Source organism: Pezoporus occidentalis, unplaced genomic scaffold (assembly GCF_034315485.1).
Source record: "Pezoporus occidentalis ecotype Australia unplaced genomic scaffold, CSIRO_AGI_Poc_V1 ctg303, whole genome shotgun sequence".
Lineage (NCBI taxonomy): Eukaryota > Metazoa > Chordata > Aves > Psittaciformes > Psittacidae > Pezoporus > Pezoporus occidentalis.
The window spans coordinates 227,329-243,537 of record NW_026914975.1 but is presented as its reverse complement, the minus strand read 5'-3'; the positions used below and the strand labels follow the sequence as shown (position 1 = coordinate 243,537).

At 50.7% G+C, this 16,209-nt stretch overlaps 1 protein-coding gene and 1 long non-coding RNA gene across 3 annotated transcripts; one reads left to right on the top strand and one right to left on the bottom strand.

Moving 5' to 3' along the window:
- The first annotated feature begins 1,676 nt into the window (after positions 1-1,676).
- Positions 1,677-15,191, top strand: PARM1 (prostate androgen-regulated mucin-like protein 1). The gene is made up of 4 exons (XM_062627636.1): positions 1,677-1,831; positions 12,120-12,767; positions 14,006-14,084; positions 14,948-15,191. Exons 1-4 carry the CDS (start codon positions 1,783-1,785, stop codon positions 15,030-15,032), a joined length of 861 nt encoding a protein of 286 aa, XP_062483620.1. The 5' UTR covers positions 1,677-1,782; the 3' UTR covers positions 15,033-15,191.
- On the bottom strand, positions 3,790-11,412 carry LOC134168199 (uncharacterized). 2 transcript variants are annotated; one of them, XR_009966462.1, is made up of 2 exons: positions 10,420-11,412; positions 3,790-5,440 (listed from the first exon to the last, which is right to left on the bottom strand). It is a non-coding gene; the product is annotated as an uncharacterized LOC134168199 (long non-coding RNA). The 2 variants fall into 2 exon arrangements; XR_009966461.1 differs by lacking the exon at positions 10,420-11,412 and adding an exon at positions 6,454-8,457.
- Positions 15,192-16,209: the final 1,018 nt, after the last annotated feature.

The window sequence follows — 16,209 nt, the reverse complement described above, 5'->3', positions numbered from 1 at the left end:
CATGTTGATGATTCTAGGCAGATGGGGCCATGCTGAGACCAGGCAGAGGTGATCAGGCAGATGTGACCATGCAGGCATGACTCCGACACCCAATGCCATTGTGGGGAGCGGTGTCTGTGCCCAGCCCTGCCCTCTCCTCGGAAACCTCCTCCTGCCCATGGGAACATGCAGCACCTTCCGCAAAACAAAGCCAAAGCAAGGGCTGGGAGACCAGCAGCAGTGGAATCGCGCAGCTTCTGCATACCTGCAGCTGTACCAGAGTTATTTTTCCACCTTCCAAGCAGAGGAAAGGTTTCAAGGGGAGCTGAGATGCTGTCCAATGTATGCCAAAGGCAGCTGGCATGCTGGCCACTTCAGAAACACCAGCTGACTTGGATTTTGTGTCCTGCTGTTTTAGGCCTGGAGCCAGGATCCACCCCAAGAAAACGCCACACAATGCAATCAGATGGATGGCTCCATAACCCCAGGCCTGGCTTTGATGACATTCGTTTCCAGAGTGAGCATGAGAAAGCTCATAGAGAACACAAGTTCAGACTCAAAATATTTTCCACCTGCAGCAAAGCTCTTTCCAGAGGGAAACGGGTAGAACCACAGCACTTGTACCTCCGCTGTGTCAAGGGTGTCCCCAGGATGGGTTCTTTGGTCATTTTGAGCTGCATTTTGAGTGCTGTTCATGCTGTTCGTGCTGTGGAAAGGCAGGAACCTGGCTGTGTGGGTCTGGCTTGGCTCCTCTTGATACACGTATCCAGGGTGTCTCCTGCCACAGCCCCAGGACACCCCTGATGTGGTGTGTGATGCTCAGTGAGGGCATGGAGAAACCCCATCCAGCCATAGCAGGGTGCCTTTCCCTTTCCCTTTCCCTTTCCCTTTCCCTTTCCCTTTCCCTTTCCCTTTCCCTTTCCCTTTCCCTTTCCCTTTCCTTTCCCCTTTCCCCTTCCCTTCCCTTCCCTTCCCTTCCTTTTTCTCCTCTCTTCTCCCTTATTTTCTATGCTATCCTATGCTATCCTATCCCCTCCCATTCTGTTCTATATGGTCATGTTCTATTCTATGCTAATCTAATATCTTGTATTCCACTTCATTCTATTCCATTTCATGCTATCCTATCCTTTTATATCCTATCGTATTCCATTCCACCCCATTCCATTCTATTATATTATTTTCTACCCTATCCTGTCCCATTCCATCCTATTCTAATATTTCCTATTCTATCTTTTCCATTCTATCCCATTCCATTCCATCCTATCCTATCCTATTCTATTATTCTCTAAGCTCTCCTCTCCTTTTCCATTCTAGCCCAATCCATTCAATCCTATCCTGTTCTAATATTTCCTGTCGTATCCTACTGTAACCTATCATATCCTATTGTATCCTATCCTATCCTGTCCCATTCGATCCCATTCCATTCCACTCTATTATTTATATCCTATCCTATCCTATCCTATCCTATCCTATCCTATCCTATCCTATCCTTCCCTGTCCCGTCCCGTCCCATCCCATCCCACCCCATCCCATCCGGAGCCGGCATGGCGCTAGGAAAGCCGGTCCCCGCATCCCAGCGCCCGTGCGCAGCGCGGGCTGCCCGGAGCCGGTCACTGGTTCCGCTGCTGCTGCCCTGGCACTCGGTTCCCCGGCGCGGTGCCCGGTGCCGGCAGGTGCCGCTGTCCGTCCGGCGCTGGAGCGGGGCGGTGCCACGGGGGCCGGCCAGGGGCCGGCGGCGGGCGGGTACCGTGAGCGGGCGGTGCGTCCGTCCCTCCCGCCGCGGCTGCCAGCGCCGCCGGCACCATGGGCTGCTGCTGCCGCCTCCTGCTCGCCCTCTTCCTCCTCCCTTCAGGTAAGCGCGCGCCGCCGCACCGGGATATCACGGGGGGGAAACGGGGACCACTGCGATAGGGACAGGGGGAAGGCAGCCCCCTCCTCGCCGGGGACAGCGTCCTGGCGGAGGCAGGATGCTTCCCCCGCACCGGTCCCATTCGTGCCACCCGTGCCCACAGGCGCCCCGACACCAGTGAGGCCGGGTGAGGGGCGTTTCGCCCCTCTTTGCTTCGCGCCAGCCCTGTAGATGGGTCCTCGGCTGGCAGGGGGACAACTTCAGGGGACCCCAGCATCTCCTCGCAGGGAGTCCTCCCTGCCCGGCTGGAGCTCAACCCCCTCAGCCTTGCAACCCCCTTCCTAGCACGGTCACTGCTTTGAAGGAGCTTTTATCTCTCACCCTGGCCTTGAGCGGAGGCTTCTGCACACCCAGTGACCAGCTAAAGGCATCTTCCCCCCAGCAATATCAACCTCCCCTGTCCCACAGAAACACCCAATTCAACATCCTTCCCCCACTAAGACAGGCAGGGGAGACAGCTTGGTCCCTGGCTGGCATGACAGTGGCCGCTTTCAAATGACAGCACTCACAGGTCATCCCTTCTGTCCAGGCTGGGGTTTTAATAAACAACAAGGAGAGCTGCTTGCTCAGAAACATGGAAAACACACTTGCATAATCAGGTGATGGGGACACACACAAGGAGAAAAGCATTAAGCAAAACTGTTGTTATTAAATTGCTCTTGCTTGCAGCAGATGGATGTGACATGTCCCCAAAACAGCAGCTGGGGAGGCCACATCTGCAGGAGCAGCAAACCCTCACCCTGGGCCGTATCACCTTTCCTTGTTGAGGGACCCTGCTAGTGGAAGAGAAGGAAGAGCTGGCTATATCCTTCTCCTCAGAAAAGGGGACTTTGCACAAGCTCTTGTTTCTGTGCTTTCCCAGCAAGTGCATTTGTGAGGGAAGGGGATGAGCCTACATTTTACTCCACAGGGATGCTGCTCGCCTCGTTCACAGTGGCCCCAGTTTGGTCACTGCTTTCACAAGCCTCGGCTGGGAGTCAGCCCTTGGCCACTTTGGGGTTGGAGGCGGGTTTTTCCCAGCGCCCAGGCCAAACCCAAAGCTGTTCCCACGACCATCCCTCTCTAAAGCACCAACACCAGCAAAGCTTGGCAAAAGACCCAGGAAAAATATCCCTGGAGTACAACCCTGTGTCTCTCAGGCTGCTCCCAAACACTCTCCGAGCCCCAGATCCTTCAGATGCTTTCTATGACTTTTTTTTGTCCCCATATAAATAATACTTAAAATCTATATTTATCACCCACGAGAAAACAATAAGCATGATTTAAATACGCTTCGAGCTCATTCTTTGGGACTGAGTGATAGAGAGGACGTCACTGGGCAGGACTAAAATAAGACTGGGCTTCGCCTGGCCACGTAATTAAATAATAGCATCTCACACAAGGAAGTTTTCATCCTGTTATTACTTCTCACTCTGGATGTCATTTCAAACCTGCTTTGCTGCCCTGACATAATGCCCAGCCCCAGGCCGATTTTCCCCTTTAGCAATTTGCTTTGCTCTGAGAAGCTGAGGCATTTTAAGGTACTCGCAAGAGGCAGCTTTCAGCTTTAAAGGCTTTGGGTGCTTCTGCAAGGAGCCTCCGGGGAGGAAAAGCTGCTTCTTGGGGGGTCTCTGGGCCTGGCACCATGGGCTACTCTGAGCTGCCATGAAGGAGATGGAGCTTTGAGCACTCCCAGCCCCACTTCCCAGTATATGAGCTGAAGGAGAGGGGAGATGGGTAATTAATTATCTCCTCTCCCAGCCTAAATGAGTAAACTACAGCTTTGGCCTCTATAGCAGAGGATGTGCAAAAGTTCCTCTGCTGAACCCAGTTGCTTCCCCTCCTGAGGAAGGCTGGGATGGGGCTGATGCTGCTGACAGCTGCTCCTAGAAGCAATAATTAGCAGCTAGCCAGGAAAATGATTTAGCTGGTGCATTGTCACTTGGGCAGACCTACTCTTTGACACAGGCCTGGCCAGCTCAAGAACCATATCCAAGATATCCACTTGGGAAAAGGCATTGTGAGAGGGCCCAAGCCCAAGGGCATGTAGGCTCATCTGCCAGTTATCAGCCCCAAGAGCTGACAAGTGGTTTCTCATCCTATGATGTAACATCCCAGGGAAATAAGCCCAGCATAACACATATCTGCATGTTCCAAAAATATAACATGCAGTATTAAAGTATGTTTTATTTATATCAAGCAAAAGTCATTTTAGAATAAGCTGGTGCTGTCAGCTACTGCTCTTAATGAGGGCAAAAGCTCCCAGCAATCAGCAAAAGTCACCATACGAGGTGACAGCCTGCCAGCCCACCCCAGTGCGGACACAGGCCTTGCCAGCAGGGATTCTCCAGGAACACAGAGGCTTTCCACCCCAGGTCCTCATCAGTCACCTCTGGCTGCATCAGTTGACCAGTAGCCACAAGTCACTCTCAGAAGGAGAAAAAAGCTATGAAGACTCCTCTTCATCTTCTTTTCTGTCATAATGTCATTGCAGCTTCAGGATCAAGGACTTCATGAGTAGAATAATTAAGCAACACGTGGTGTTGAGGTGGGAACATAATGGTTTAGTTGTGTGGAGGGTGGTGTGGACACCCAGCTCCACAGCTGTTGTAAAAAATAGGTTTGTTGTACAACCAACAGCCCTTGCTGCTGGGTTTGGACATGAGAGCAGAGAGTTGCCTGAGGAGGATGTGAACACTCACCCCAGGCAGGGGAAGAGCAGGTGATAGGAACCATGCAAGCAACCATCTTTACTTTACAAGTTGACATTATCATTTTTAGCTGTGAGGAGCAGAGGATGCAGGGTGGCGAAGCTGTCCATCTGGTTCCTCAAGAGCAATCTGCCTGCCACAGCTTTCCTCAGGGTCTGAAAAGTGCTCAGGAGCAAGCCAGGTCCCTGTGTTAGCTCGTCCTGCTATGCAATAACCTGGAAAAGAGCAACTCCCAAACCAGGCCAAAAGCCAACAGCCAGTGAAGACCTTGCTTGGACCCTCTCCATGACAGCTTGCCTGAAGCCCCCAACTTTACGTGTTTGGCCACATAGATTCTGCTCTTGCCTTTTGCAAAAAGCAGGACATACATCTACAAGAGATGTTGGTACAACCCCGCCATCCACAGAGGTGTGTACAGATAGGCTTGCTCAGCAGCAACTGCCAGTGGGTCTGCACCCTCAAGGAGAGGTGCCAAGGGACATTCCCAGGGTGTCCTGGTGAGTTGCATGTTTGGGACAGCATCACCCCCAGAGATGGGGCTTCTGGATGGTGAGGGACACATGGAGATAGCATATCCATTTCCATTGCATAGCTGTTTCTCTGAGCTACAGAAAGCTTCAGGCTCCTGAGCAATTAGACCTAAACCACTTAACTGCCATGCAGCAGAAGAAAACTAATCATGCAGGAAACCAGGCTGGCTTGCCAGCAAATCAGAGCAAATGCAGATTTATTTGATCTGATGGCCTTGGCTTCTTTATGCAGCCCCTGGAGTGCTTTGCCTTTTACCTGTTGATGTTTCTGGCCCCCGGTTTTCTCACTTGGTTTCTTCCTCCTCTGACAACTGGTTTTATACCAACACAACCTGGCATGGAAAAGAAAGGAGATACAGCAGGAACCAAGCAGGCAGCAAGGAAGCAGCACATCACCCAGGGGTGCTCTTGCTCCTACTAACATTCTAGGTCACTAGCACACATATGCAGTGGTGGAGCTTTGCTGCAGGCCTGGAGACCAACCTTGTTGGCCCTGATTTACTTACTGAAGCTCAACAGCAGACAGAGATGTCACCAAGAGTTACCATTTCCCAGTACCAGCCTAACAAGGTGTTCCCTCTGGGGTAGCGTGGAAAGCTTGTGAGGGCTTGAGACACTGCTTAGACCCTGCAGAGCTGCTGCCAGACCACCCCATCATCCTTATTTCTCAGACATAAAAAGGCAGGGCCCTCCCAACAGTGTCCTAAAAGGGCACAGACCCAAGGTCAAAGTCCAAAACTACCACCACATCCTCCCTGTTGCTTCTCCCCTATCAGTACAGAGCTTAATCAGACCCTTGTGTAGTGCAGATGGGGCTCTCCAATTAGAGAGAAGAGACATGAATGCCATCAAAGCCCAGATCATATGGTGATAGAGAAGGTGACGCAGCCCAGTGCTGAACAGCTTGTAGAACAAGTTTACCCCAAAGCAACAACTGGTTTTATTTAACCTTAGTCACCACAAGACGACCTTTTGCCATCCACAGCTAGATACTGGCAATTTTATAGCTGAGAAGCAATAACAAAGTTACACCTGAGCAGGAACAAGAGGGAAGGGAACTGCAGAAGAACAGCACAAGGTTTGAGAATTCCCAGCCACAGAAACCAAAACCAAGCCAGCAAGGTCATGAACAGGAAGTCCTCACCCTATATTTAAACATAAATTGTTTTACTGCTCTGCATCATTAACCCTGGTAATAAACCAACGCATGCTGCAGGACCAGAGGAGTTAGGGATACTCTATCATCATTATTTGGGGAGAACCAGGAAAATGTAAGACCTGAAGAAGGTCAAAGAAGATCGTACACCACCAAAAACATCACCCTGAGTAAAAGACACCAGCTTACCTAGGCATTTAGGGCCCAGGTGCTCCTCTAAAACTGTTAAAAGAGAAACTCACTCCTCTGCACGTGCTTTCCTCTATGAGTACCATTGCTCATCAATTATCTCCCATGTTTTATCCCATTATCTTACTAATACAGAAGGGACAGACCTCCAGCCACCAGCTTTTATATCGGAGCCCCTAATCACCCTGGTGAGACTCACCTGGGACCCCCCACCCCACCAACATCCCTCTGCCCATTGGGCCGGGACCTCTATTTAAACTCAGGCTTGGGTCCTAGCTTCTTGTCTCAACTGTGTGGTAGATAAATGCGTCTATAGTGTTGGGTGATTCTTGGACCTGTGCTGTGTGTAGGTTTGTCTCTAATCCATTCTTTTTCATTTTGGGCTGATGTTCTGATGCTGCTTCTAGTTGTTTCTTGTGCTGGTTTTAAACTTAACATGCTCCTTAATCCCCACATAGCAGAGGATAGGGTAGTATCAATATCCTTTTTTATCTTGCCTAGATAGATCTTGTGGGTATATAATGAGATGACTAGGGATTTCTGATTTAGAGAATAGTATAATGTTTATCTGAATAATACTGATGTTACAGAAACCTTTACCCTTGGGGCTTTGGTATTTAGAGGAGCACCACCTTTGGCAGGCTGGGGTACAGGTGCCTCAGCTAATTCAGGCTGAGAGCAAGCATGTGGTGTGTGGGTTAGATCATCTGGTGCTTCTGACAGTTATATCATATGAGATGAGTTATGAAGTGAAGCTTGTTAAAAACTCCATTTTTGCTCTATCAGTGGATGTTTGTTTGCTGTGGAATGGCTGCTCTATGTGATGTCATTCACTTGGGCTAGAGATGTGTTCGGGGGGGGGGGTGGGGGGGTGGGGTGGTATGCTGTTTCAGCTGGCAACACAATTCTAAAGCTTTACTGTGATTGCTTGTAGAGTGCTTAAGAAATGCATTGCTGGAGAGGCTGCCAGGCCAGGCAGCTGTTTCCCAAGCATTCAGCTTCTGCAAGACTGAGACCTTCACCTTTCTGTGGCTTTCAGAAGCCAGAAGAAGAGCATGCAAATAAGGGAGGGAGATAACCCATCAGGGGGAGGGTTCATTCCTTGGGTTGACAGGTGATTAGGGTTAGTATTCCTTAAAAGCAAGGTATTTGAATTACAGGGGTTTGGGTTTTATGTTCTTGGCTCTTTTCCATATTCCTAGATAAGCCAACCTAGAAAAAGGACCTTTCATGTGGGGTGTGAAGTGTGACACTGCTGTTATTCTAGTTGCTTACCTTGCCCTGGCAGCTCTCTGCCTGCCTCTCCTCTAAGCTGGATTCTAGCAGGGTGGTCAACTGCCTTAAGTGAATTAGGCAATGGGAAGATCCCTCATGGCCAAACTATGTTTGGCATCCTTTGACAGCTAACATTCTCCAGTCCCTCTGACAACCCCTGTTTGGGGCTTTTTTAGCCTTTGAAGCCATGTGGTCCTGAAATAACTTTTTCTAGTCACTTCTTTTGTCCCTTATTCCAGTGCATTGTTCTGGTTCACAGCTGCTCCTCCTACAGTCCAGGTGCTGGACAAAGAAGCTCTTCTTTCCTTTTGCAGATGTGTTGGTAGAGGAATGGGCTTGCAGACAAGCTGGGTGTTCTTCTGGCCATCCATCTCCCTGGGGACAGGCAACACTAACCTGTGAGGCAGGCTGCCCATGAGCCGTGGCATGAGGACATTTGGAGCTCTCAGCCAGATCATCTTTGTCCCTTCATCCTAACCTGGGTCAGAAGCAGCCCGCATTGCCTTTGGGATGAGTAGCCTTTGGCTGTGCTTACTTTCCTGGGAGATGTCCCTGTGATTTGTAACTTGGCTGGGAGCACTCAGAGAGTGGCCAAGGATTGTTCCTGCATCCAGTTTTGGCTCACCTTCTCAGTTTATACCCCTTAGATGTTATTGGAAACTTCCTGACTCACCCTGGCTAGCAGCACTGCCAGCTTTTTGAGGTCCCTATTGGTTTGCCTCCAATGTCCAAGCACAAACAAGCAACATGGGATGCCAGGGTGGCTTTACAAAGAGCTGATCTTGGTGTCCAAAAGACTGGAAGCATCCACATTTAGACAGGTAATAAATTTTCAAGGTGCTAACAGTCCTGGGAGGGTTCTGATGGGCTTGATGTAACAGCAAGATGTTGTGCTATGGGCTTCAGAGGCTGTCTGCTACCTGTTGGACAAGTCACATCTGCAGTGTCAAGTGTGGGGGAGAGAAGATTATTTTACAGAAATACAGATAGATAGACTCATGGAATGATTTGGGTTGGAAAGGACCTTAAGATCATCCAGTTCCAACCCCCTGCCAAGGGCAGGGGGCCTTCACGCTAGACCATGTCAGCCAAGGCTCTGTCCAACCTGCCCTTGAAACATGTGAACCCTGATCTGCAGAACATTAAGAGTGAAGGGGTGCTTGTTGTGGGTTTTTCAGCTCTTCCAGTGCCCTCTACTACCACATGACATCTGATTTCTGCCTTGGCTTAACCATCTCCAGTGCAGACATCTTAAACCAGTTGAGTGCTGTGCTTGGGGCATGCATGAGCTGTGAGCTTTAGCAAGGGGATGCCAGGTCAGCTGGGCACCTTCAGGCAGCACTGCAGAGGATGAGGGGTTTGCTGCTGTGATAGTGTTGCAGCAATGGCACCTTGTGCCACTGCTGATGGGACAGGCTGACTTAGTGATGGTGTAGCTTGGGGGGGGGGGGGGGGGGGGTAATCCAATTATCTGAGGTCAGAAGCTTTTTATATCAAGCTGCATTGCTGATATGCCTTTCCACACATGCATCTCTAAAGCAGACCTTCTGCTCTCCAGCAGAGACCATGCTCCTCTTGCATATTGCCCAGCATGGCTGAATGGTGTTAAAACCTTGAGAAAGACCCTGTTGCTCATTGCTCCTCATGAATCCAGGCAGCGATTTCATGTCCCACCCTCAGCCATGAAAACAAGTAGGCTGTGCTTTCCTGGGGTTGTGGCTGATGGTACCTTCAGCTCTTGCCATGTTGTGGGCTACCACTACCTGCTAGAAAGGGCATTTGCACCTTCTTTCCCTTCAAAAAGGAGATGGAGATTTTGCATCATTCCATCCTCCCACTCTGCCACCTATGTGGCATGGCAAATCATAGCGGTTAGGGTTGGAAAGGACCTTAAGATCATCTGGTTTTCTTTATGGTATTGCAATGCCTGAACTGAGCAAGGGAGCCACCAGCTTCTGGAGAAGGAGGGGGCAGGAGGAGTGGGAACCCACTGGGTTTGTTGGAGGGACCCAGTGCTGTGGGCAGGCTTTCTCCTGATGAGATGCTGTGGGTAAAGCCAAGCTGTGAAAACCAGTGCATTCATCTGCACTAGTGGCTTTTAAGCTCAGGATTATCACAGCAATGCAGCTCAAGTTCACATGCCAGTAACTCCCAGTTATTAACTAGGGAGCCTGAGATGTGAGGTCTTGGGATGATGAAACATCAGTGTCTTGATGACAGCAGAAGCTTTGCAGAAGCCTGGTGTGCTTTGGGAAGGAGGAGGGGGGATGGCTGGATGCTTCCCCACCGCTGTGGTTGGGCTGGGTGTGGAAACCACAGGTGCTGAGCCTGGTGGCTTATTTGGTAACCAGATTCCAGCTTGTCATTCATCTCCCCTCCCTTATTTTAAGGTCTATCAGCCTTGGGCCTCAGCAGACCGAGAGCCTGAGGACAGTGAAAGCTCGGAGGCATGTCCAAGTATGTGTCCCTAGTAGAAGAGCACTTAAGGCATTAGACCCTGCTGCTTGGGAAATGCAGATACCCATCCATGTCTCTATAGCACCAGAAAAAAAAAATACAGGGTCAAGTGTGCCAGGGACTTGCCATGGGCTCTAGCAGAAGCCATGCCCCAGAGCTGGCTTTAAATCCCTGGCCAAACATATGTTTGCAGTTCCTAGACAAAAAATGCCTTCAATTAGAGGTGTTACATACCCAGTGCTTGCTGCAGTGAGCTGGAGATCCTCAGCTGAGATGTTCCTTCTGCTGTCCTCTTCCACTGAAGCTGTGCAGGTTGAGTGAAACCATATTAGACACCTTCAGTCTTCTGTTGGCACTCATGGCTGAAAACACCCAAAAATATGAGTTACTGAGTCCCTGTTCACTGATGCTGAATCCCACCTCTTCTATACACAGGCACTAAGTGTTTCCATCTCTCCTTCAGCATGAGGTGCTGTCAGTGTCCTGGGAGCCTTGTGGCTCTCCTGGGTACGTGACAGCATGGGGCTTTGCAGAAGGAACCATGTGTTGCCCAGCCGCTACTCCCACATTTGAGTCCCTCCCATGCTGCTGTTTCTTGGAACAGCTGCATGGTGGGGCAGGAACAACCCTGTTAGATCGAAAACATCTCTAGTGCAGCTTGGGTCACTTCTTGCTGGGTGTCACCTGCATGGGTAGCATTTCAGTTTGACTTTTGGGGGACATCAGATTTGGCTGTGGTAGCTGACAACATCTTGCGCGGTGGCTTGGTAGCAGGGAGGAGACCCTTGTGCACCCACCAGTGGTACCCAGGCGTATATAATCCACAAGCGCCTACTCACAAAATGCTACCATGATAGCTGTCTGTGCACTCACTGCTGTTGTTTCACTCTTAGATAAGTACCAAGCTGCTGTCTCTGGAACTGGAGTGAGAGTTTGGCTTCAGCGTTCCCACAAACCAGCATTTTGCTGAGGTTTTTTTTTGTCCTCCATACTCAAAATTGGAAGGGATCTTAAAGCTCATCCAGTTCCAACCCCCTGCCATGGGCAGGGACACCTTCCACTAGAGCAGGTTGCTCCAAGCCCTGTCCAACCTGGCCTTAAATACTACCAGGGATGGGGCAGCCACAGCTTCTCTGGACAACCTGTGTCAGGGCCTCACCACTCTGACAGGGAAGAACTCCTTCCTAAGATCTTGCCTCAGTCTCCCCTCTGTCAGTTTAAATCCATTCCCCCTGTTCTGTCACTACATGCCCTTGTGAAGTCCCTCTCATTGTGGCTTGTTTGCATCAGAGCAAGTTCTTGCTCTTCCCAGTGCTGGGCTTGGGATGCTCTGGGGGTGTAAATAAATGAATGCATGGGAATAAAAATCCTTCCTGATGTCATTTAGTGTTGGCATGTTCTTCCCTCTGCCCAGCTGTGCCAAGGCAGTTAGCTGCTAGCGCTGGCCCAGTGCTGAGTTTAACTCTGGAGAGCAGAAAGAGGGGGAGGGGAATGCCCCAGCAATCTGCTGGTGGGGTCAGAGGGAAAAATGACTCATCTTCATGCTAAGAAACAGAGACAAATGAATGAATGCACAAGGAAATGGGGGGAGAGGAGAAAGAGGCGTCTTGTGTTATTCCCAGCTGTGCTGTGCTTGCTGCTGAGGAGGTGATTACTCCCCTGCTGCTGTGCTGGCTATTGGGAGGAGATGCTGGGAAGCTGTAGGGGATGCTGGGGAATGGGGGGATCCTAACCTAGGGGAAAACCAGTGCTGACCCATGCTGGGGAACTGGTCTGGTTTAAACCTCACCTCTAGCTATGCAGATAATTTCCCATCTCTTTTAGATGGCTCTTGGTATTTTAAGTAACAATAAACATATTTCCATCTTCATCCTAAAACCCCGAGTTGCCCCAAGGATTTCCTGGTATTTCATATGCCTTTGTCTCATTCCTAGGACTGGGTGATGACTCCACACCATCGCCCCTCACCCTTACCAGCCCTCCCTTCCTCTCAGAGGGGATCCCAGTGGCACCGGGCTCCAGGGATGCAGCTCTCCCCACATCAGCTCCTGGCCAGCCCGTATCCATGGAATTCACTGAAGAAAGGCCATCATCCTCATTCACCCCTGCAGCAGCACTGTCCCCTGCTCCTGCCTCCATCACTGTGGCTGTCACCACCACCATAGCAGACAGGTCACCTGTAGTCTCCAGCCCCAGCTCCATGCCAACCACCTTGGAGACAGCCCCAGGTCTTCGGATAGCAAACACTATGGACATGGCAAGAGGCACGGTGGATCTGGGGGCAGCTCCCAACACCACGGGTATAGCTGCATCCTCCTCCTCCCTCCCCACCAGCGACCCTGGGACAGTCTTGTCCCCAACACCTGTCCCCAAGAGCCCCACCACAACCCAGCCACCTGTGCTGACCAAGGAGGTCCCTTCCCCGGGGACAGTGCCCATGGTGTCAAGCCTGGCCGTGGAGCCAACGTCACCCCCAGTGACTCTGACAAGCCCCATGGCAGCAGAGGAATCCATGGCCACCGGTAAAACCACCCTCTCCACTGGAATCACTATGGAAGAGGTGCCACGTGCCTTGAGTGCAGGTGAGCACCACCACCTCCATATCGCAGAATGGTTTGGGTTGGAAAGGACCTTAAGATCATCCAGTTCCAGGCCCCTGCCATGCGCAGGGACACCTCACACTAGACCATGTCGCCCAAGGCTCTGTCCAGCATGGCCTTGAACACCGCCAGGCATGGAGCATTCACAGCTTCCCTGGGCAACCCATTCCAGTGCCTCACCAACCTCACAGTAAAGAACTTCTTCCTTAGATCAAACCTGAACTTTCCCTGTTTCAGTTTAAACCCGTTACCCCTTCTCCTGTCGCTACAGTCCCTAATGAAGAGTCTTTCCCCAGCATCCTTCAGGCCCCCTTCAGATACTGGAAGGCTGCTATGAGGTCTCCACGCAGCCTTCTCTTCTCCAGGCTGAACAGCCCCAACTTCCTCAGCCTATCTTTATATGGGAGGTGCTCCAGTCCCCTGATCATCCTCGTGGCCCTCCTCTGGACTTGTTCCAACAGTTCCATGTCCTTTTTATGCTGAGGACACCAGAACTGCACACAATACTCCAAGTGAGGTCTCACAGGAGCAGAGGAACAGGATCACCTCCTTCTGTCAACCTCAAGGTGCTTAGACAAGAGGGGCAGAGCCCCCCCCAGAACTGGAAGGGAAGAGGTGGCCAACTTCCTGAGAGCACCATTTAGCAATAGCTGTGCTTTCCTGGAGGAGTCTATGTCATCTGCTCCACTGATGGAGACAAGGAGTGATAGATACCAAACCGGTTCCCCAGAGATGTGAATACAGTTCTTACTTGAAAATTTGACTTGAAACACTTAAGGATGGGAGGAAACAACTGGCTGGGTAGTGGGTGCTGACTGACTTAGGAAAACATAGGTTTTACTTCTCCCTCCTGGAGATGTCAGTAAGCTGACACTAGCTTTCACCTGTCCTCTTCTGCAAGCTCAGAGAGCTTGAAAGTGCTTCATAAGGTCAGAAAATGGAGGGACCTGGAGCATTTGCTACCCTTGGCACAGTAGTAAATGCTGCCTGAGGCTGGGAGGAGCATCAAGAGGCAAGTCCATAGTCCTCAACCAAAGCCCAAAGCCAAAATCCACCTGCCCTGCCTTTATGGGAAGCAAAAATACAGGGGTGCCAGCATCCTTTTGGGAAGCAGTAAGGGAATGTGCCTCCCACCAGAGATAGCTGGCACAGGTGTACTGTGTGGGGTGGTTGCGATGGTGATGGGGTGAGTGCTGCTCTTTCTGATGGATTCTCCACAGGGAGCATCGTGGCCATAACCGTGACAGTCATCGTGGTGGTGGTGCTGGTTTTCGGGGCAGCAGCATACCTCAAGATCAGGTAAAGTTGGTTTTGTGGTGCCTGCCTGGCTTGAACTGGGCCCCCCCTTCCCTCCAAGGCTGCACTCACAAGGATGATGCTCAGGGGCAAAGCCCTGGTGAGATGCTGTCCCCAAGTTCCACAGGGTGACATGCGGCTTCTACACCTGCCACATCTGCATTGTCTACCACTACCACTTTTCACACTGTCTACATGGAAAAGCAGAGTTTTTCTTCCTCATTTTACAACAGCCTCACTCAAATGCTGGAGATGCTCTTCAGCACAGTTGTAACTAGTAATTATCCCTGGGGCAAGCTGCTGCCATGGGTCTTGCTGTGATTTAGACAATAAACAGCAGCACAGCCCAGTGTTGAGTATCTGTAATGAGGCTTTGCTGACAACCAAAACCAACAAAGGTCTTGTTTTCATAGAATCATAGACTGGTTTGGGTTGGAAGTGACCTTAAAGCTCATCCAGTTCCAACCCCCTGCCATGGGCAGGGACACTTTCCACTAGACCAGGTTGCTTCAAGCCCTGTCCAACCTGGCCTTGAACACTGCCAGGGATGGGGCAGCCACAGCTTCTCTGGGCAGCCTGTGCCAGGGCCTCACTACCCTGACAGGGAAGGGCTTCTTCTTTATATCTAATCTAAATGTCCCCTCTGTCAGCTCTGTTCCCTCTGTTTTAATTTCCAGGCATGTCGCAGTATGGTTCAACAGGGGCAAAAATCTCACCTGGGCTTATTTTCTCTACTGCTGTTCTTGTTAAAATATCCCAAAGCTCAGTTTAGTGAGGACTTGCATGCATTTCTTTTTCACCCCATGGTTAACTAATAAACCACCAAAGCAACTGGTAACACTGGGTGGTTTGCTTTCTCTTGGCAGGCACTCCTCCTATGGCAGGCTTCTGGATGACCACGACTACGGCTCCTGGGGCAACTACAACAACCCTCTCTATGACGACTCCTAGCAGGGATGAGGAGAAAGAATAAATCCTTAATTTATAAATGCTTCCTCAGCACTGTCAAAGAGATGCCACTGCCATGGGCTGGATTATGGTGGGTCTGACAGATGACGGGCAATGGAGAGCGGGCATGCGGTGCCCACAATAAACCTGAATTTTGGCCTTTGCGGAGAAAACTCTGGGTCATGGCACACTTTAGCCACTTGGTTTGTAGGCAGGGAACCCAAATTCCCCAAGTGAATGGGGGGAGTAAAGGGAGAGGATGGAAGTTCAACCGGTGCCATGGCATCCTTTGAAATACTGCTGCCCCATGGCCAGAGCCAGCAGCATGAAGGGGCCTCCTGTGCTCTCATGTGCCCCTTCCTCCAACCTCCCTTCATCACCCTGCTGGGGAATCAGTCCTTCACCTTGCCAGGGACCAGGAACAGTTATGGGGCTGCTCCATCACCAGTCCCTTTTCCTGCAGGTGCTTCTGGACACAAATTTATAATTTCATTTTTTTTCCATTTAATTGTGTTCCTTCCACCACCCAACACAGCCTGAGAGCCTGTGGGAAGATCCTTTGACCATGCACACTCCTGGGCTGAGTGATGCCGTATTTCACACACATCAGCACCCCAGCCCACATCCCTTTCTGCCCCTGATCAATAAATCAGCACTAAATGATGTTGCAAAGGTTTGGGCATCCCAGCAGACCTGTGGTGCTGGTCACCATCACTCCAGAGGCTGTAGATAATCTTCTTCCCACAGACCCTCGGCATGATGGTGGGACAAGTGAGTTTCTGGAGGGATTGTGGGGAAGGCAGCAGCACCCCTGCACAGGTAGAGGTGCACCATTTTGCAGCAGTTTATGTCCCTGCTCTTAATTATTGACAGTTTTCTTGCATAGGGAGGTCCATTGGAATATCCTCCAAGATACCTCCTTGCTAAATCTGAAGCAGCACAGCATTTACTGCTAGAAGGAAGGCAAGCAAGCAGAAGCCATCATTCCCTATGGGATGCAAACAGCTCTCACCTGAAACGCAGGCAGTGGTTTGCTTTGGGTTAATCAATGGTGCAGGCTGGGAAACAGGCTTTGCCATTCACTCAGAGTCCTGGGGAACATCAAAGCTCAGGGCATTTGCATGATGCATCACCTCTTGATTTTCAGCAAGCAAGAGCAATAAATGCAGCCAGCACTTTA

What these genes read in the sequence shown, in the direction of transcription:
- PARM1 (XM_062627636.1), top strand. Translation starts at nt 1,783, where the DNA reads ATGGGCTGCTGCTGCCGCCTCCTGCTCGCCCTCTTCCTCCTCCCTTCA. An exon ending in CCTCTTCCTCCTCCCTTCAG is followed by an intron (nt 1,832 to 12,119) that starts GTAAGCGCGCGC and finishes TCTCATTCCTAG; the next exon opens with GACTGGGTGATGACTCCACA. An exon ending in GCCACGTGCCTTGAGTGCAG is followed by an intron (nt 12,768 to 14,005) that starts GTGAGCACCACC and finishes GATTCTCCACAG; the next exon opens with GGAGCATCGTGGCCATAACC.